Genomic DNA, 20,410 nt, shown 5'->3' with positions numbered 1-20,410 from the left:
CGGGACCCCTCTGGGGACCTCCTGGGAGTGGGGTCCTGCGGGATGTGTCCCTCTGGGTCTGGCTCCTCTCACTGAGCCCAGTGTCCTCGGGGTCCCTCCGAGTCGTGGCAGGTGTCAGGGTCCCTTCCTTCCTGAGGCTGGAGCGTGTTCCCCCGCGTGGATGAACCGCACTGTGTGTACCTTCCCCCAGCTCATAGTTTATGGTACAAACTGAGTCTCACGTGACGAGCTGATGCTAGCTTCTCCAGGCCCGGGAACTTAACACATGGAGGAGTTTAAAATCTGTTTCTGTTGCTTTCCCAGCTGGTGTGTTTTCAGACCCTAACTGGAGGCCCAAGACCATCAACTCGACGCCTCCGTACGTGGCCAGTGCACGATTTGTTCCACCTGTGAGAGTGTAAGACTTGAAATCGTTTTCAATCCAGTGAGATGGAATTGGGCGCCAGTTCCTGGACCTGCCATGGTCCCAGTCTTGCCAAAGGCACCAACGCTGTTGTCCGCGTCCTCCCGCGTACGCGGCGACCCTCAGTCTGTGCTCACCCTCCATCCACCAATGGACATGGGGCGTCGCTTCCACCTTCTGGGGACTGAACCGTGCTGCCGTGCGCCCGGGTGGACACATATCTGTTTGAGCCCCGGCTTCCTGTTCTTCGGGGTGTGGACCCAGACGTGGGGTTGTCAGATCACACAGGAATTGTGTGTGCACCTTTCTGCAAACCGCCAGACTGGGGCCCACAGCCCTGCCCCATCTCCACCCCCTCACTGTGCCCGAGGGCCTCGATGGCTCCCCATCCCGCCCATCCCGGCCCACACGTGTTACCCTCGGAGGGCTTTCTGAGTTGAGGATCTTATTGCCACTGCTCTGCCGTGACCCCGGTGTCTGGGTGGCCAGGCAGGGCTCTGGCAATGCTGGAACCCCCTGTCCCCGTGCCCCAGCTCCTCCCTGCGACCCTTCACGCACCACTCGGGTTGCAGATGGTTTCTGCCGAGGGGCACAAACGGGCTGCCTTGGGCTTTGCAGCCCCGAGGAGCTCTGTCCCCGCTCCCGGCCGCCGCAGCTGGAGGGCGGCCCCGGGGACGCACACCTGACCGGGCGTGGCTGCTCTCCTTGCGGACACGGACCTTCCAATTCCGCAGAGCTGTCACCCCTCGTGTGCTTCCCACGCCCTGCGCCCCCGGCAAAGGTCTGGTGAGTGAACGGTTTTGTGCCCAACGCGTCAGCAGGACAGCGACGTGCTGCCGGCCAGTGTGTGGGCATCGGGGCATTTTTATCAGCCACAGCTGCTGACAAAGCCCTTGGGTGAGATGAAATCACACTGACGGTTTTTTTAAATCAGAACAGCTTTATTGGGCTAGAATTAACATACCGTACAACGCACCCGTTTAATGGGGAAGACTTCTTTTTTCTTTTTTTATATATTCACAGGGTGGCGCCACCGTCAGCGGCTGTCCATCTTACTGCTCCCGAAGAAGGAGGCCCGGCCCCAGCCCCCGGCGCCCACTAACCCTTCCAGTCCCTGGATTTGCAGGGCTGGCTCCTGCTGAGGGTCTGCGCGGCGTGCGGATGGCTGTCTCCTCCCCGTGTCCTCACGGGGTCCTCCCTGTGTGTGTGCTCCTGTCCTGAGCACCTCCTCTGTAAGGACACACGTCGGGTTAGGGCCCACCCACCCTTGTGACCTCATTTATTTTTTCAGGATTTTATTTTTAAGTCATCTCTACTTCCCACGTGGGTATTGAACTCACGACCCCGAGATCCAGTTGCACGCTCCTCCGACTGAGCCAGCCGGGCGCCCCCTCCAAGCACAGTCACATTCTGAGCTCCTGGGATGTTGGGGCTTCAACATATGAATTTGGGGGGGACACGATTGAGTTCATAAGAGTGTCTTTTGAAAGATTTTGATTTTTGTTTGTTTGACGTGAGGACTTAACAGATTCAAATCCCTCAAGTGTACAAGGACGCAGGGTTCTGAGCCGTTAGGCGCACAGCGCGTGGGTGGTGAGTGGGTTTGGGGGCCCAGGCCCTGCTGACCGTGACCCACAGGCCTTCCCACCTCTTGTCTGTGGCCCCGGGGGGCCATGCATACGGTGACCCAGCACCCCCCGATGTGCCTGGTTCTCAGCGATTTCTGGGGATGCAGGACTTGCGGTGCTGAGACTGGGAACTTCCTGGCAAGTTGGGACAGATCCGTCACCCTACGTGGACTGTGTCTTCATGTCAGGGGTGGGGGTGGGAGATGGGGGGCCCACGAAACCAAGTGCACGGGATCCTCCGAGCTCTGCTGCCCCCGCCTGTCCGGCCACTTAGCTCCGCCTCATCTGGGTCTTGCTCTGCTTGGGTCTTGAGGCCCCAGGAGCGAAGAAGGGCAGCGGGGTTTTGCTAAGCTGCATGAGTTCTGGGGGCAGGAAGGCTGTTTAGAAGGGCCAGCGGCCGAGAGGGCCCGCCAGTCGGGAGGCTTCCAGGCCGCAGTGGAGGAAGTGAGCAGTTTCCCAGGGGACTGGGACCCCAAACCCAGGGGAGGGCAGGCAGAGCTCGTGGGACCGACTGGGGCCCGGCCCATTCTGTGGTGAGGGGCAGGGATCCTTGGAGCACCTGGAAAGCATACCCCTCAGACCCCACCGCAGGAAGCCTGGGGAGCAGTGGGGCTGGGGCAGACGGGGAGGAGGCGGCGGGGGTCCCGACACCCACAGTCCCCGCCCTGCCGCCTCCACCCACCGACTGCAAATGCAGCAGGCCCTGACTGCACCTGTGGCCCGTCCCCTGCAAACGCAGGCCTGTGGCTGGCTCTCCTTCCCGGAATCATGCCACCGCCCAGACCTGATCTCCCCTCCCTTTTCTTTTGGTTGAGGTGAAATTCACATAAAATTAGCTGTTTTTAAGTGAACAATTCACTGGCATTTGGTGCATCCCCAGTGTTGGGCCACCACAAGTTCTATCGAGTTCCAGAACATTCTGTCACCCCAAAAAGAAACCCCGTCTCCATCAGCTGTGTCACCCCCCCTTCCCCAGCCGTCGGCATCCACAAGCCCCCTTCCCGTCCGTGGATGAGCCTTTCCATAAGTTCGCTGGCTTTGTCCAAACCTGTCTGGACTGCGGATTTTTCCCGCCCTTCTGGATTGAGAGGGGTGGGCAGCTTGAGGTGCACAGCTGGCCATGGGTATCGCCCTCAGGTCAAGGGGCACCCTGTCCCCCCTACCCCCCTATGCTCCAGGCTCCCACGGGCAAAGAGGATGGTTCTGGGGAGAGCCAGGTTCAAATTCCAGCTTCGCCGAGGCACTGATGATCTCTGAGCCTCAGTCTCCCCGGCTGTGAAATGGCTGCAAATGAGAAATTGTCCCACCAGGGTTTTGGGGAGGGCTCAGGGAGACGTGGTTCCCAGGCCAGGAAAGCTTCCCAGTCACCTTATGACGTAGGCATATTCCAATCACAGAGGAGGTGCAGGGGCTGCGGTGAACGTGGGGCGCGGCCAAGAGCCGGCACACTCAGGCTTGGCTGACTTCCCAGCCCCTGCTCCGGGCCACTCTGCGCTGACTTTGAAAGCTCACAAGAAATTTCCTCCCTGGGGAAACTGAGTCCCCAAAGACCCCCACGCAGCCCCCAGGGTCACATCAGCATGGGTCCGACCGGTGGAGACGGTAACTGCCCAGGGTTCTCGGTGCCTCCGGAACCACAGGCTGGACCCCTGTGGTTAAGAAAACAGGACTGAGTTCTGCTCCCGAGCCCCATCTGGGAGTCATTAAGGAGCGAGTTCTGAGTGTCTTCCAGGACTCGGTGGAAGCGCCCCTCACGGGACCTCCTGCCATTCAGGTACACCAAAACCAGGGACCCTGGGGACACAGCGGGTCCGGGACGCCGTCGGGAAGCAGGCGGTCAGTTCCCAGGGAAATGGGCAGACTGCTGAGTCAGAAGGAAGCTGCTGACCTGCAGAGTCGCACCGCTGGCCCAGGATGGCCTCCAGGGCTAACAGCAAGAGGTGCTGGCAGTGAGACTGGACGAGGGACTTCCAGGTCTCCCAAATGGGGAGGGGCTGGCCCATGTCCCTCAGGGGCTTACCCACTTCCACACCGTTGGTCTCCATCTCCCACTTATGCTCCTGGTACACGTGCCTTAGGTGGCCCTTGGAGAGGCCGAGGGGATCTGGGACAGCGGGGAGGGAGATGGGCATGGATGAATGACACCCACGTCACCCTAGGCTGGGGCCATGGGCAGAAGGAGCTGCCAGAACCCCTTTGGTCTTACCCAAGCCTCCTCCCTGTGGCCTACTTTGCCTAAACCATTGTGTGTCAGCTTGGACATCCCCTCCTCCAGGAAGTCTTTCTGCTTCCTCCATCCCCTCCCTCTACAAAGGTAGGGCCAGGTGCATCTTATTCTCCACCCGGTCCCTGGTACCCAACAAGGCAGGGACCCCCTAAATGGTGGGGAAGGAGCTAGTGAAAGAGGAACGAGGGCAGATCATTGACCCGAGCCCCTAGGTGGGACAAATGGGGAAACTGAGGCCATGAGTGCGAGGGAGCTGTTAGAACTTAAAGACGGAGCCCCAGACAGTGACCTCCAGAGGCCTCCCCAGCCCCCGCTCCCCAGAGTCCTGTCCCTTCCTGTGGAGACCGAAAGAGGGCTCGCAGGGAGGTGCACGCCCCAATTCCTGCAGGCCGCAGACAGGATTTTAGGTTAAGGACCTGAGCTGGGGAGGGTCTCCTGGATTGTCCGGTGGGCCCCACACGTGGTCGGTCGCAAGTCCTTCCCCCTTTTGTCACCTCCCCGCAGGCTGCGGACGGAGGCCGTCTCCTCCACCTCTGAACTCCTTTCCAACTGGTCTCACCCCTGGGCTCCACCCCAGGACCCCGATTTCAGCAAGAATCCTGCCAAGTCATTTAGCCAGACCCCCCCCACCCCCCCGCCGTGTCTCCTCTCAGCGACTCTCCGTCCACCGAGCCGCCTTCCTTCGGCTGTAAAGCGGCGTGTGTCCCCCATGACTTCTGTGACCTCCCTCCCCTGATTCCGCCGGCAGACCACAGTGGCCAACACAGCCGAGGGACACGGAGAGCGTGTCATCAGGTCAGCTAGTCGTTAAGGACTCCGCGCGTGGCTCCAGCCGGGACTGAGCCGGTGCAGAGGTTAGGAGAGGTCCTGCATGAACAAGGGACCCGCCTGTGTCCTCCTCCCCCCTCCAGCCCCTTCCGGGCCTCCGTTTCCTGGACTGCCAGCGTGGCTGCCCCTGTGACCTCTGAGCCCCCTCGGGCACGTGGCGGGCGGCGGGCGGGGACGCTGGTCCAGGGAGCGACCTCTGACCCAATTCCAGTGGCAAGAACTTCCTGGGAGCCTCCTTGTGGGGCACGAAGCCCAGAGCACAGGTGACGGCGACGTGCCCAGACAGGGGCCCTGGCAGGGCGCCTCTGGGAGGCCTCCTGGGGTCTGCTCGCCTGGCACACAGTGCGACCCACTTGTCCCCAAACAGCCCACAGGTCATGAAGGGTGACCATCCCGTGTCAGAGTGTTCGATTCCCTTTTTGGGAAACGTCCAGAACAGGCAAATCCACAGACACAGAAAGGTTAGTAGGTGCCAGGGCCTGGGGAGTGACTGCTCCTGGGGACAGGGTTTCCCTTTGGTGGAGATGGAATGTTCCAGAACTAGATAGTAGGGATGGTTGCACAATGTTTGAATGTTCTAAAATGCCACTAATGGTAAATTTAGAAGAGAGAGAGAGAAGCCACATCGACACTGAGCTCTGGGTCCCGCTAACACCAATGCGGCTGATCCGGCCCCCAGGCCTTTGCCCCAGCTGGGCCCTCTGCCAGGGACGCCCTCCACCCACCCGCTGGCCGGGCTGACTGCGGCTTCCCCATCGGGTCTCCAATCAGAGGACCCTTCTTTCCGGGACAGGGCCTGGCCCCTCGTCCTGGTCCCCAGGGAGGCCCTGGTCTCCTGGGTCAAGCTCCCCCTGCCCCCCGCCAGGCCAGGGGCAGCATGAGGGAGCAGGACCCTGCAGGACCCCCAGAGCCGGCAGATGAACAGGTGCCTGAGTTTATGAGTGAAGGGGTCAGGTTTCCAGAAACCCCTCAGGGTAATCAGAGACTTGGGTGGGGAGAATGGGTGGCCCCATCACCCCCAGACTGGGAGCGGCACCCGTGACCCCAGCCTCAGCTGTGCCCCTATGCAGCCCGCCCCGCCCCAAGGGGCGCCTCGTCCAGGACAGTGAAGCCAGCCCTGCGGGGCCGGGCACCTCTCCTGGCCCCTCTGTCCTGGGTGCACGCTCCTCCTGCACCTGGCAGGGGGGTTCGAGGGTCCCTCTGTGGGGCACAGCCCCCACTGTCCTGTGTGACCCTGGGTGGGCCATGTCGCCTCCCCTTGCTCACACGGGCACTGTGCTGGGTGGGGCGTGGGCTCCGACTGTTACTATGTGATGTTGTGATGCGTCACAAGAAGGAAACACTCGATCTCAGTCCTAGCTCCTGGCACACAGTTCCTAAACCCTTGGGACTCCCTAGGTGGGAGGAGGGAGAACCTCTGTCCTCGGTTCCTGAAACAGGTCCAGAGCGATCAAGATGAAGGCGGCATCTTTTGCTGTTTGTGACGCACCCTTTAGTCCCACCTGTGTTTATGCGAGTGGGGGGACTTTTGGAAAGCCAAGGCCACAGGCTGGGGCTGGTGGCCAGCGGACCCCCAAGGAGGGGCAGGGCTGGGGGTGGGGTTCATCACCAACGGCCAGAGGTGAGGACGCCTCCGGTGGGTGATGGGACGGCTCGGGGACACGCCCCTCACACACGCCCTGTCCCCCCCCCATCTCTCCCGCTGGCTGTTCCTGAGTTAGATCCTTTGTCATGATCAGGTAAAAAGCATGTAAACCTTTTTCTTGAGTTCTGTGAGCTGCTGGGGGAAGGTTGAGGGAAGTCCTGATTTTTGGCCACTTGGGACAGAAGTGTGGGTGAGCTGGGGGCCTGCTCCTCGGGACTGGCGTCTGAGGTGGGGACGTGCACACGCGCGGGGCTGAGCCCTTAACCTGTGGGGTCCGTGCATGACTCTGCGCGGTGTCAGGATTGGGTTAGGTCGCAGGACACCCCACCGGTGGCCGCCGGGAGCCGGAGAGTCGCTCGTGGGGACCCCTCCCCCAGTCCGGTGTGGGAAGTGTTGGTGTGAGTGTAGAGAGAGACAGAGTCTTCTCTTTCACTAATATTAATAATAACATATATATAATTATTAAATTATTACTACTGTCCCCTGCTGACTAGGTTTGATTCCAGACAGGACTGGGAGGTCACCCGAGGCCGCTTGCCCGAGGTCATCTGAGGTCGCCCAAGGTCACCTGAGGCCACCCGCCCAAGGTCGCCCGAGGTCGCCAGGCAGGAGTTCAGGCCGGTTCGTCTGCTCCCGGCCCAAGGCCAGCGCCACACCTCGGGGAAGTGGACAAAAGTAACAAACCTCCCTTCTCAGTTACCGCTTCTTTATTTCCACATAAAAATCCCCCAAAGCTCATGGAAATGATGTCTGAACATCATGACAGTAATCCTAATGAATTGTTTTGTTTTTAAAAACCACAAAATTCTCTGTCGTTAGGATGGGCGTGTGAGCTACGACTTAGGACGCATCCCCTGTGTCCCGGGAGGAAAACCCAGCGTCCCTTTCCGACGAGGTCCGGGGTCCGGGGTCCGTTGCGTTTTGGCCACGACCGCCCCGGAGACACACGCCTTCCACAAAGCCGCTTCTGAGGTGCGGGCGGCAGCCGGCCCGTTCTGGATGGAGCTGTGCGCTGGGACTTCTCGCGCCTGGGGACAGCCCCCGCCCCCGGGGTCTCTCTTGATCCCAGAGGGGCTGCCACGGCCGAGCTGGGGTCCTGGGTCCCGCTTGCCCGTTGTCTGCGGCTGCTGGTGGTCCGGAGGGGCAGCGGGCCGGCCACGCTGGGCCAGGTGGACCCCGTTGCAATTTCTTGTGCAGCCTGCAGGCTCCTCCGGGGGTGGGGGGCGGGAGGCTGGGGTCTGCTGCTTCCTGTCCCTCTGTCACCTCCCGGGGCGCTCAGTAACTGGCACGGGCTAGACCGCATCCGTTCCTATCCCTTAGCTTGCAGCCAGGTTCCAGCCTCCGGGCGGCGACTGCGTGCATGAAGGTGGGAGTTTGCAGCTTTGGGGTCCACGTGTTGATCCTGGGGCAGGACAGCCGGCCACCCAGGCCTGGAGTTTGGGGCAGGCCCCAAGCAGATTGGGGGTAGGGTCTCTAGGAGGGCAGCCTGGAAGAGGCCCATCTGCCCGTCTCTGCTGCCTCAGGCTGCAGGTGACACATCTGGGCCCCAACACGGTCCTGTCCTTTATTCGGCATTCGGGAAACACGGCAGAAACACACATTTAAGAGCCCCCCATGCCCCCAGGCGTCCCCACCTTCCTGGGGCAGTGCTGTGCCGCAGAAGATGTGCGCCCAAGCTCGCTCAGAAACTCACCATTTTCCAACGTGGTAGCCTCCGGTGTTTGGGGTGGGACAGTTCCTTGACGTGCAGGACCCTCTCCCGTGCAGCAAAATGTTGGGCATTCCTTTTCCTCAGCACTGAACACCACTGGCTCCTTCCCACTGTTGGAATAACCTCCAAACACCTGACGTCCCAGGTCGAGAGGCATTTGACATTGCCACTGAGGCCAAGAACCTCATACTCCGCGCGCATGAATCTTGACGGCTAAGAAGCTAGCTGCAGAGCCAGGAGGAGGGTCCCGGAGAAGGTGCCCAGTCAACTTTCGCTCAGATTTATATAAATAGAGACTCTTAAGATTGGAGGGGACTGCAGAGGACCACATTCTGCAAGCGCTTCCCAGCCTTTTCTTAAATGCCTCCACAGATGGGGAACTCACTACCTCTAGCGGCCACCCGACGGGTGTTTGGGCCGCATTAGAGAAGTCTGTCTTTTGTCCAAGGTAAATTTGCCGCCTTTGACTGCAGGTCCCCACAGCCTCCAGGCCACGGGGATTTCCTTTCCCAAGTGAACTTCCAAATACTCAAGCCTGTAATACCCTGTATCTTCCTTCATGCAGTTCAGAGCCCGTTTCCCCTTGGTGGGAGCCTGAGGGGCGCATCCCAACCCTGCAATGGGGGGGATCAGGAAAGTGGGGACACTTCATTCCCTTAGTAGGAGGTATTGACCAGGACTGCCCTGGGGTGTGGCATCCATGTGAGAGGGGCTTGAGAATGTTCTAGATGGGGAGGGGCGGTTTTATAACTGAAGGGCTGGGGTAATTATCGGCAGCTCACTGGTGCTGTGGGCTCCGATGCTCCCAAAGAAGGTGGGTACCAGAAGAGATGGGGGAGCTGGTCAGATGAAAAACCAGGAGGTGGAAGGTTGGGAGGTTCCCGGGGGCACGGCACAGGTGGGGGGCTGAGCCTCCAGGCCGGATGCCCAGAGCAGCAGGGGCTCTTCTAGGAGAAAAGGCACAAGAACGAATCCAGATCCGGCCAGGGAGCTGGTGGGCATCGGTGGCTCCAAAGTGGGCCAGGTGACAAGCAAGAGAAGGGTCTTGAATCAGGACTTTGTGCAGTGGGAGGGGGTCTCTGAAGCCATCAAGGACACCCGGGCCATGCCCTGAGCTTCTTGCTCTTCTTGGCCATGAGCTCATGAGCATGGAAGGATGGAGGGCTGAGAACCGGGTCCTTTTCTGGAACACACTAATACTGTGTTGTTTAAAACAAAACAAAACAAAACAAAATATTTTCAAGCAGCTAAAAAGGAGGCTGGGTTTCAGAGATGGATGGAGGAGACTGGCATCTTCCAAAGACGGGGACTCAGGATGAGGCGGGGATGAGATCCAGGGCCGGAGGGCGTCTGACAGAGGTTTCTTGGCATCTGGAATCTTCTTCTTGTCCTTCTCTGTATTCTTGTCACCTCAGGACAGGCTAGAGAGGGATAAACACAGGTCAGGTCATTGTTACTGTTTTTAAAGCAAGCGGGGAATGCATCCATGTGTGGAATCCAAGAGCATGATCTAATCTGGCTTTGGGGGTCCTCAGCAGCAAGAGGGGTACCTGCTGCCTGCCACCCACCTTCCAGGTGTGGTTCTGAAGGGGACCGCTCCCTCCGTGCCGTAGCAGAATGGGCCCTGGGGCTGGCGCCTCCAATCAGACCAGAGGGAAGCTTCAAAGCAGCCCCTTGTCCTTCGTCCCTCCACCCACCATCTATTTACCTACACATCTGTCTGTCCATCCATCCATTGCTTCCTACAGTTTCTTCTTTTGTGTCTTTAATTATTTTATTTTTAAAGATTTTATTCATTTTTAGAGAGAGAAAGAATGAGGGGAGGAGCAGAGCGGGAGGGACAGGGACAAGCAGACTCTATGCTGAGCGAGGAGCCCGATGTGGGGCTCGATCCCAAGACCCTGAGATCATGACCTGAGCCGAAATCAAGAGTCGGACACTTGGGGCGCCTGGATGGCTCAGTTGTTAAGCGTCTGCCTTCGGCTCGGGTCATGATCTGGGAGTCCCAGGATCGAGTCCCGCATCGGGCTCCCTGCTCAGCGGGGAGCCTGCTTCTCCCTCTGCTGCTCCCCCTGCTTGTGTGTGCTGTCTCTCTGACAAACCCCAACAAACCACAGTTGTAAGCACAACAGCTTTGTCGAGTTCTGTGGGTCCGTCTAGCAAACCTGAACCTGAGGGTGGTCTCCATGACCCCCAACACACAGGCTTTTCCTGGCATCTGGAACAGATGGGGACCCTGAGACTGGCCGTGGGCAAACGGTGTACCCGTGGCTGAGTAATCCAGCCCGGGCTGGGGGCCCCTGGCTGGCTCAGTCCGTAAACACACGACTCTTGATCTCAGGGTCGCGAGTTCAAGCCCCATGTTGGGCATGGAGGCTACTTAAAATTAAAAATAAAAATAAATAGCCGGGCTTTACGGGGCCTGGCTCCAGGCCGGCGTCTCAGTCAGGGCCGCCATGTGGCTTAGCTCCGGGGCCTCATGGCAGTGGCGCCCCCTGGAGTTGTGCAAGAACAGGCTGCCTGCCACAGAGGAGACCCTGGAGTCCCGGTAGCCGATGCCTCTCTGACTCCCCAGACAGTGGATCGTGGGGCGGTTCTCATGCGGCGGGCTCCACGTGGGACATCCGGAAAATCAGGCACCAAGATGGCTCTGCGTCCCACTCACCTCGTCTCCTGATCTTCTGTACCTGGAGCAGATCTGTGGAAGAGAGACGTCTTAGCATGATTTGTCTATCTGAGGAACCTTGGCTTTTGGCCGAGAGCCCCACCAGGGCTGACACGGCTTCATCTTCATCTGGTACAAGGAAGGGCTGGCCCGTGTCTGCTGCGTAACCAGCGAGCAGGCAGGGGCCAGCGACGAGGGGCCGAGACCACCGAGGTTGCTCAGGGTCCGGGCAGCCCGTGCCTCCCGGTGGCGCGAGGGCAGGAGATGGAGGCTATGACGAGGGTCAGATGCAGGAGGCAGGCCGGGCGGGGCAGAGGTGGGTGGTGGGGAGAAGGCTGGAGCCGGGCTGTGTTTTCCACCCATCCCAGGGCGAGGCGCCAGAGGACTTGCTGGGTGTGAAGAAAGAAAAGGGGAGGAGGGGAGGGAACAACGCTTAACGGGTATGGGGTCCCTTCTGGGGTGACGTTCTGGACCTAGAGAGTGGTGCAGGATGCCCAGCTTTGCCAGTGCCCTAAAGGCCCCCGGAAAGTGCACTTAAAAAACGGTTTGTTGCATGTGAATTTCAGTTCCGTGAAGAAGCCCCCGGAGAGGAGAGGGGGGCTGAGGCCAGCCACGCAGGGGCTTGGCCCACGGCCCCGGGCAGGCAGCCGAGCCCCGGAGAGGAGTGGACTTTTACATTTTATCAACTGATAGTTTATTTATTTTTAAAAACTTTATTTTTTTTGACGTCCTCTCTAAGCCCAATGTGGGGCTCGAACTCACAGCCCTGAGATCAAGAGTCCCACTGTGTACTGACTGAGCCGGCCAGGCGCCCTGATGGTTTCAATGGAACTGCTGGCCTCTGCGGTGTCCCCGTGGGGACGGCCCGGGGTGGAGGGAAGAGGGACCCCAATCCCGAGCACTCACGACGGAGCCGGCATCACGCTGGCCATTCCCACCGCTTTCTCAGTCCCCGTCATGACAGCGCTGTGGTCGCTCTTACCAGCCTCGCCCGTGGTCACCCGCACACCCACCTGCCCTCCGCCGGCGCCGCCTCTGGCTTCTCCTCGGACCTGGGCAGGAGGAACTCTGGCTGCGGCCTGGTGCTGGGGACAGAGGGAGACAGCGAGGGTGACGCGGGCGCAGAGATCCCCCAGAGGTTACTGACGGCAGAGGCGGTCATGGGGAAGGGGGCATGAGTGGGGGCAGGACGGGGGAGGAGAGACCCTGAACATTTGTCTCAGCGGGTCATCCCTGACACCTCGTGCCCTCGTCCCGCGGCCCTCGTCGTGCGGACGCTGTCGCCCTGTGCCCTGACTCCGGCTTTCGGGGCCGGTCTCTGTTCCCTCCACAGCTAAGGCTTGGGAGGCCAGGGAGGTGGGCACCATCCGGGGAGACAGAGGGACAGAGATGGTGAATTTTATGTTGTGTGTATTTTACCACAATAAAACATTAAAAGAGAGAGAAAGACAGGATGGAAGGCAGAGGGGGAGGGGAGGGAGGGTAGAGGAGAAGGCTTGGGCTGGTGCGTCCTGCCGGCCCTGGGCCTCCCGTGCGGCCCACGGCTCGTCATTACTGAAGGACACGGTGCGAGGCTGCCACACCCTCTGCTCCTTATGTGGCTCATCTGCCCACGTCACCCACCCTGCCGCGGGACCCGCTCTCCTTACTTGGTGAGGTGTCCCTCTCCTTTGCCATTCGAGGAGCCCTCTGGACCACGACTCTCTTATCCACCTGCTTCCCCTGAGGCAGGCACAGGGCCTGGCAATGACAGAAAGCCCCAACCCTCTCCCAGACTCGCTGTGTGGCCTTGGGCAGGTGCCTTGCCCTCTCTGAGCCTTGGATCCCCGGGCTGTAAGATGCGGTCAGGAATCCCGGCCCTGCCCCGCTCTGGGGGGTGGGGGGGGACTGGAATACTCCCGAGGTCCCTGTGACCGCCATTCGTGGTTATGCCACGGATGAAAACTGAGCCAGAAAGTTAGTGAAGGGGCATTTCTAGGTCTGTCGGGGTGAGGTTGGAGCTTCTGTCCCCTCTGTCAAGGGACAACTTAATTTTATCATGATTACTACGAGCCACCATTTTTGCTAAGTGGGTCCCACGGTCTTGATTTCTCACGGTAACTGAACTTTTTACTCGCCTAATGTCACTCTGGGATTCAGTGGGGGAGACTGGATTAGAACCCTCGTCCGATTCAAAGCCCTCAACACGGCCGTATGTGTGGATGTCATCGGTCCCTGCTGAGCAGAAGCCACCAGCTGCCCCCCAACTGTGGGCCCCACCCAGCCCCAGCCCTGACTCAGCCCCAATGAGACGGCCCCTCTGCACGGACCTCTCTCTCCTGGCCTTGAGCCTTTCCTCTTCGTACCTGGAAGACAGAAAGTAAAACGCATCAGACACGGCCCTCCTTCCCTGGTCCGTGTGCTGCCCGGGGACTCTCTTTCCTCTTGGGAACGGAGAAACAGTCTCATTCCAGCATCTGGTAGATACGACTCAGCAGATTTTTGGGGGGCCTGATTCAGCACCAGCAACTGCACAGAGCCGTTAGAAAGCATGCTCCTCCATCAGGGCCGTTTTCTTACGAAAGGCTAGAGAGTAAATATTTTCCACTTTGTAGGCCAATTTCAGCCACAGCTACTCAAATTCAGATGTAGCTCAGAAGCAGCCCTAGTGGATCCGTCCATGGATGGGCATGGCTGTGTGCCAATAAAACTTTATTGATAAAACAAGCTGTGGGCCGGGGCTTACTGGCCCACTTACCCTCTTATCTCACGTGGGCATGTTTCACCGTGTTTCCCTCAGCTCTGCGGCTCCCGCTCATGTCTGGTTCCCCAGGCATCCGAGAGGGGAGGGAAGGGGTCCGGGGAGGGGGGGCGTGGGGGATGGGGGCGGGGGACACTCGCACGGCACGCGGGACACTTACTGAAGCACGCACTCTGGGATTTGCACGTGTTCCATGGGGATGAGCTGCTCCAGATCTTCCAAGCTGTGCACGTACTGGATCTTGTTGATGAATTTGACGCTGGCAGGAGGAGGAGGAAGGAGAGGCCTGCGGTCTAAGCCCGGAAGGTGTGCTGAGCACCTTCCATCAAACCTCCGTCCCTGCCCCCGGCCCTCGTGGGGGTGGACAGAGCAGCACCGGGGTCAAGGGAAGGGTCCCTGCCGAGCTTTGTCACCAGCTGCTGCTTTGAACTCATGGTTACTGTTATTTTTTTTTTAATTTAATTAAACTAAGTCTGGTAAAATGTAAAATACGCTTTCTTTCAAGGTCAAATAATGTTTCTAAATGACAGACAGAAGGCCTGGAGAATACAGCACTACAGAAATAATAAAATAAAAAAAATAAAAAAATAAAAATCAAGTAACAGTAAAAAAAAAAAAGTAAGCTAGAGCCCAACGTCTACAAAAGTGTGCTAAGGCGTTTCCTATCTATTTTTAGAGATGAGATGAAAATTCGGCTCCGGCTTTCCAGCGGCTGATGCAAAGGGAGACACGTGATGAATTACACGGTTCACAGTGTCCATTAGGGAAAAAGCAAGCCGTCGCTCGGCAGAAGGCCGCTCGTAACTGATTAGGCACGACAGACGTTCCCCATGGAGAGTCACAAAGCGGCCGTGTGTGGCGGAATGAGCAGCGCCAACTGCTTTCGTGCAGTTCAAACCACTTTTTTAAATAATAATAAAAAAAAAAAAACAGTTATTCTTGGAGCCCGAGGTCTCCCTCCTGTTGTCATGAGAAGGGCCCGCGGGCAGGGAGTGAGCCTCAGACAGACAGGCTGGAATCGTGTCCACACTACCTGAGTATGTCCGGCCCAGAGGGCTCGCAGGGTGGACCGAGCTGATTTGTTAGAAAGGATTTTACGGTGCGCAGAGCCCGCACCTGCTGCCGCCACCTGGTGACGCCCAGCATGCCGGTCCTCGGACACCAATGCCGGAATTGCCACAGTGACAAGGCTCTGTCTGCCTGTGGGGCCAGCTTCCTGTCTCACGGTGGCGGGCCGGGCGGGGGGGGGTCCTGGGAGGCAGAACTCCTCACTGGGGCGAGGGGCATCCCCAGCCTTCTGATCATTACAGGACAAAGCGGCCTCGTCTTGAGTTGTAATCACAGCCTCGGGGCCGCTGGGGGCTCAGAATGGTCTCCGCTTTCCTCGGCTTGTAAATGGGGAGGCTCACTTTTCTCTCCTACTTCTTTCTTTTGCTTTGAAAGCTCAAATCGAGACCCTCAAAATTCGCTCGTGGGAAAGCAGTCACGGGTGAGAGAGTTATCTGCGTTCGAGGCAAATGTCAGTTGCCGGTTAGGGGATACTGAGGACAGCAGAGTGCGCTTCTGTTCGGCTGGGGTGCGTGCTCACCGTTTCGCCCAGGGGGTTCATCGTTCCACACACGGCCCGTGATGAGCATACAGACTCCCCTGATTTTACTAGTATGCAAATATTTTAAGGTGCTGCCAAGTCCTTGAACTCAGACGGGCTGAGGTCACCTCCTTGCAAATTGTTCACGCTGAGAGCGTGATCCTTTCAGAGGGTGGACCTTCCCTCAAGCTCGTCACACATCATTAACTGGGAATGTGGACGTGAAGGATCTTTTTTTTTTTTTAGGTTTATTTATGTAAGCAATCTCTATACCCCACGTGGGGCTCAAACTCACGACCCCGAGATCAAGAGCTGGACGTGCGCTCTACCGCTCAAGCCAGCCAGCCAGGCACCCCTTGAAGGATCTCGATTCGATTCAATGAATCATATTAAATTAAATATCGGGTTTATGTGATCGACTAGGGCGTTTCACACGACTAATTTTGTTTTACTTGATCTGTATATCGGGCACTTTTACATCGCTCAGTAAAGGATTAACCCAGCAGGTTGAAGTGCTCAAACCCCACCCATTGCAAAGAAAAAAAAAAAACGGATTCCTGACGCTCGTGGGAGGTGGCCAGTAAGCACTTGGAATGCCCTGCCTGCTGAGTGCCCTGGGTACCTGGGCCTTGAGCCCTGCCGCATAGTCTGTGTTAAGGATGTGACCTCTGGTGGGTGTCTTGGGCACATCCCATCAGTGTGACCTCTGGGTCGCCCGAAGACAGAAGCTAAGGTCGGCCGCTTGGCTACTCCATCCCCGTGTGGCTACACCCCTGTGAAAACCTTGGAGATCAAAATGAGCTTGCTGCATGGTGGTACTTCCTCTGTTATTCTTACACATCATCACAGAGACAATTGAGGGCTTTTGCAACCAGTCCGTGGGAGGGGACCCCTTTGTCCTTTCCACCTTCGATCTGCATCCTTCCCCTGTAGCAAACAGTAACAGCTTCTCTGAGTTCTGTGAGTCCTTCCAGTGAATCATCACAGCTGAGGGTGGTCTCAAGGACCCCCAACACACACGGCTCGTGACATAATTGCTGGGAGGGGCTCAGACCCTCCTGGCATCCTCAGGGTCCCCGCACAGATGCTGGAGTGGACAGAGCTGGGCTCACTTCTGGGGGGACTGTGGTGGCCTAGCGACCTGGCTGCGTGACCTTGGCTGAGTCCCTTGACCCTTCTGAGCCCCAGTTCCCTCCTCCGTGAAATGGGTTCGCGACAGCATCAGCCTCTCAGGTCGTGGTTGTAAACGTGAAAAGGCATCCAGCATTTACTATGGGAGGGCTGCTTGCTAGTATTTTTCCTGTGCTAGTCCCTTAATAACAACACATGGGATTGAAAATGGTTTAAAGCATCAATACAGGGACGCCTAGGTGGCTCAGTCGGTTAAGTGACTGCCTTCAGCTCAAGTCATGTTCCCAGGGTCCTGGGATCGAGTGCCGCATCGGGCTCCCTGCTCAGCGAGGAGCCTGCTTCTCCCTCTCCCTCTGCCTGATGCTCCCCATGCTTGTGCTCTCTCTCTCTCTGACAAATAAATACATAAAACCTTAAAAAAATAATAAAGCAACAATACATATTCATGGTAGAGATGCTGCAAAATACAGATTAAAACAGGAGACGCACACAACCTGGGAAGAGGCCCGGCATAGGGCACAGGGCACAGGGCACAGCGTCATTACCTGATGAAGGGACGGGAGATGGCCAGCACCGTGCGGATGAACCAGGAGGGGTGCACGATGATGAGGGACTTCAGGTTTTTCCGCAATCTGCAGGGGAAGCAGAGGAAGCAAGCCCCCGGGAGGGAGGAGCTAACAGGGGCCGCCTCCCCTGTGCTCCCAGAGGGTGTCCCTGCCCCCTGAGCTCATCTCCAGTCTCCAGGGAGGAGGAGCGGCTGTGAAGCTGGGCCCCATCGCAGAGTCTGTGGGCGGCCACCCTGACGTCTAGTCCTGCTGCCACCTCATTGGGAGTCTGAGCTCTTGCCTGCGTGGCCATGCTGCCTCGAATTCCTGGAAGATCTCCCGGGGCGCCCTGGTTCTGACCGCCAGCTGTGGTCATGTCATACTGCATCTCCCCCCAAATTCCTATGTTGTAGTCCTGACCCCCCTGGACCTCAGAACGGGACATTGGAAAATAAGGTCATCACAGATGTACTTTGCTAAAACGAGGTCACACCGGGGCAGGGTGAGCCCTAATCCAATCGCTGGGGTCCTTATAAAGAGGGGGTGTCTGGACACAGACACATGAGGACAGGCCACGTGACCACGGAGGCAGGGATGGGGCGAGGGACGCCGAGGATGGCCGATGACCCCCAGGAGCCGGGACACACGGGGAACAGACTCCCCCTCACGGCCTCAGAAGGAACCGGCCCTGCCCACACCCTGCTCCTCGGCTTCTGGCCTCCTGAGCCGGGACGGCAAACATGCCTGTGGGTTTCAAACCGCCCATCTGCGGTCATCGGTTGGCGGGCTGACCACCACGCCGCTTTCCAGGGGGCCCCGGGGCCCTTGCACCCCCAGCGGCCCCGCCCCACCATGCACCTCCTGTCGATCATCTGGTAACACTTCTTCAGCCAGCCGATGCCGGGCATCCTCCGCCGGGGCGTGGCTCCGTTCAGGTAGACGATCATGTAATCCTCGGCCACCAGCAGTTCCAGACTGCTGATGACGTACCTGGTCACAGGTGCAGGAGACGGGGGGGGGCCCGGCGGGAGGGCCAGAGTTAGGGAGCCCCAGTCCCCGTGACTGAACACCTGTGGCACCTGCTCAGGTGCGGGGTGGGGGGGCGTCCTCGCACACTCGGGGTGGGGGTGCATGTAGAGCCCAGCCCACCCCAAATCAGTGTCAGTGAGCATAACCATTGCAGAATTACAATTTTATGGAGCACTTATTAGGCACCACGTGTTTTATAGGCAAGACCTCATCCAGCGTCTCCGTGAATCCTGACAGGTGGATCTCAGAGCCCCAGATCCAGCTGGGGAACACGCACCCCCCAGTGGACAGTCCACTGCACTGGGCATGAGGGGTCTGGGGTCCGTCCCTGCCCCGACTCTCCCTGAGCAATTTTAGAAAAATCTTTTCCTCTGTCTCAGCCTCTACTTCCCCCCCATAAGTGGGGGGAATGGGGGGCTCCCTGCTTTCTGGGGCCTCTTCCTGCTCTGACCGGTCATCCTCTGAACACCTGGCACCCCAGCCCCACCGGGTAAGAGGGAAACCTTCCTAATAACAAACACCGGAGTGATCACGATTTACGGAGCCCTTTCTGCTACCCTCCAGGTGTCGTGTCTGTCCCCGTCATAACCCAGCTGTAGCAGGGTGTCCCCGGCCAGGTGACGCAAACTCCCCGAGTCTCAGGTGCCGCACTTGCCTACCGCCCCTTCCCCCGGGGTCGTGCCAGGGGTGAGGATGGGCGGTTCTTGCAGCCACTTACAGGAAGAGGTTCTCCATGATGTAGTGGTAGTCGGGGGAGCTGCTGTCTGGGAGGAAGCAGGCAGCAAACACGATGATGGCATTGAGACCTTCGCCGTAGTACCCTGGGGAGAGGCGGCCAGGGAGTGGTTGGCGCTCTGAGCTGGCCCAGGTGCCCACCTCTTCGCCAGCGAGGCCCCTTCCCGGAGGGTACAGCTCTGAGTCGCAGCGCCTTGGCTGGGGGAGTCAGCAAAGCCCTGGGCTGTCCGGCCACCCTCGCAGGCACCCCTGTGTGCGCCCTGCCGGTCCGTGCCTGCCCTCCCCGCCCCCGCCCCCGGGGATGAGGACTTAACATCCCTGTGGCTCAGATGAAGAGACTGAGGTTCAGAGAGGGCCTCTGACGACCTCCAGTTGGCTGGCGGGAGCCAGGAGGAGCCCGACGGGTGCGGTCTCACCTCCGTGGGTCACTACCCTCATGTAGGGCCGGATCATGTGCAGGTCAATTCGGTGTTCTTGCTCTCCAATGATCACTGTCCTCCACAGGCGTCCGTTGGTGGCACCACCATCCTCTGCTGCGCCATCCCCAAACAGGTCTGCGCTGTCCCCGGGCATGTTCTTGGCGGCGGCCACGGGGGTGTCATCTGGAAGCAGGCCAGGGCGAGCAGAAGGGACGCCTGAGTCCAGACGTTTTGTCCCAGCCTCCCGCCCGGTACCCCTCTCCCCTGCTGTCTGTGGACGTGTGACCCTCATCTTCCTCCCGTGACACTTGGCTATGTACTTCTCCCTGCCCGGAGGCCCTGCTCGTCCATTTGCCCCTCCTACTCTCCCTTCATGGCCCAGCTCAAATGCCATCTTCTCCAGGAAGCCCTCTGGGGCCTCCCGTTTGCTGGCCTCCCAGAGCACTCTGTTGGTTTTGGACCCAGAGCCTCTGAACACGCAGGGAAATCGGATCAGTGATGGAAACCCCCAGCACAGGGAAGCCCAGGGCCAGGTGGCTGCTGAATTCCAGCAAACATCTAAAGAGGTAACACCAGGGACAACTAGGTGGCTCAGTCGGTGAAGCGTCTGCCTTCTGCTCAGGTCACGATCCCAGGGTCCCGGGATCAAGTCCCACATCGGGCTCCCTGCTCGGCGGCAGGGAGCCTGCTTCTCCTCTGCCTCTGCCCCTCCCCCTGCTCCTGTTCTTTCTCTCTCTCTGTCAAATAAATACGTAAAATCTTTTTAAAATAAACAAATAAACAAATCCTTCTCCCTCTCGGCACCGCAGAAAACTCGGAGCGTCCTGGGTGCTGGGGGGGGAGCTGAGCAGGCCTCCTGCCCCCCCGTCAATGCCAGGAGCACCCCCAGTGTGACAGCCCCAGATGTCCCCAGACATGGCCCCATGACCCCTGGGGCAGAACCGCCCCTCAGGGGAGCCCCCCACCCCCCGTCCTGTCCCAAGCCCTCACCCCACTTTCCTCTTAGCACTGACGACCACGGCAATGAGCTTGTGCACCTGTGTTTTGTCATCTAGCGTCTGTCTTGCCGAGGGCCGAGCATGGGGCCGGGCGCCACCTCCCCTGCCGTGTCCCCGC

At 58.8% G+C, this 20,410-nt stretch overlaps 1 protein-coding gene across 2 annotated transcripts in view; it reads right to left on the bottom strand.

Moving 5' to 3' along the window:
• Window positions 1-7,420: 7,420 nt before the first annotated feature.
• ATCAY (ATCAY kinesin light chain interacting caytaxin) overlaps window positions 7,421-20,410 on the bottom strand; it is a 30,188-nt gene continuing 17,198 nt past the window's right edge. The window contains exons 5-14 of one of the 2 annotated variants that reach the window (XR_004298128.1): window positions 19,292-19,477; window positions 18,859-18,961; window positions 17,970-18,101; window positions 17,112-17,198; window positions 14,008-14,106; window positions 13,417-13,452; window positions 12,121-12,192; window positions 11,108-11,140; window positions 8,425-9,863; window positions 7,421-8,293 (exon numbers count right to left, since the gene is read on the bottom strand). Coding sequence is in view for 1 of the 2 variants with exons in the window: in XM_032394545.1 (XP_032250436.1) it covers window positions 9,854-9,863; window positions 11,108-11,140; window positions 12,121-12,192; window positions 13,417-13,452; window positions 14,008-14,106; window positions 17,112-17,198; window positions 17,970-18,101; window positions 18,859-18,961; window positions 19,292-19,477 (758 nt within the window). In the remaining variant the exon portion in view is untranslated. Of the gene's footprint in view, window positions 9,864-11,107; window positions 11,141-12,120; window positions 12,193-13,416; window positions 13,453-14,007; window positions 14,107-17,111; window positions 17,199-17,969; window positions 18,102-18,858; window positions 18,962-19,291; window positions 19,478-20,410 lie in introns of both variants that reach the window. The other variant, XM_032394545.1, reaches the window with a different exon arrangement.

Source organism: Phoca vitulina, unplaced genomic scaffold (genome assembly GCF_004348235.1).
Source record: "Phoca vitulina isolate PV1807 unplaced genomic scaffold, GSC_HSeal_1.0 scaffold81, whole genome shotgun sequence".
In the NCBI taxonomy this organism is placed as follows: Eukaryota; Metazoa; Chordata; class Mammalia; order Carnivora; family Phocidae; genus Phoca; species Phoca vitulina.
Note: the sequence above shows the minus strand (reverse complement) of the source record. Positions and strands in the feature narration are given on the sequence as shown.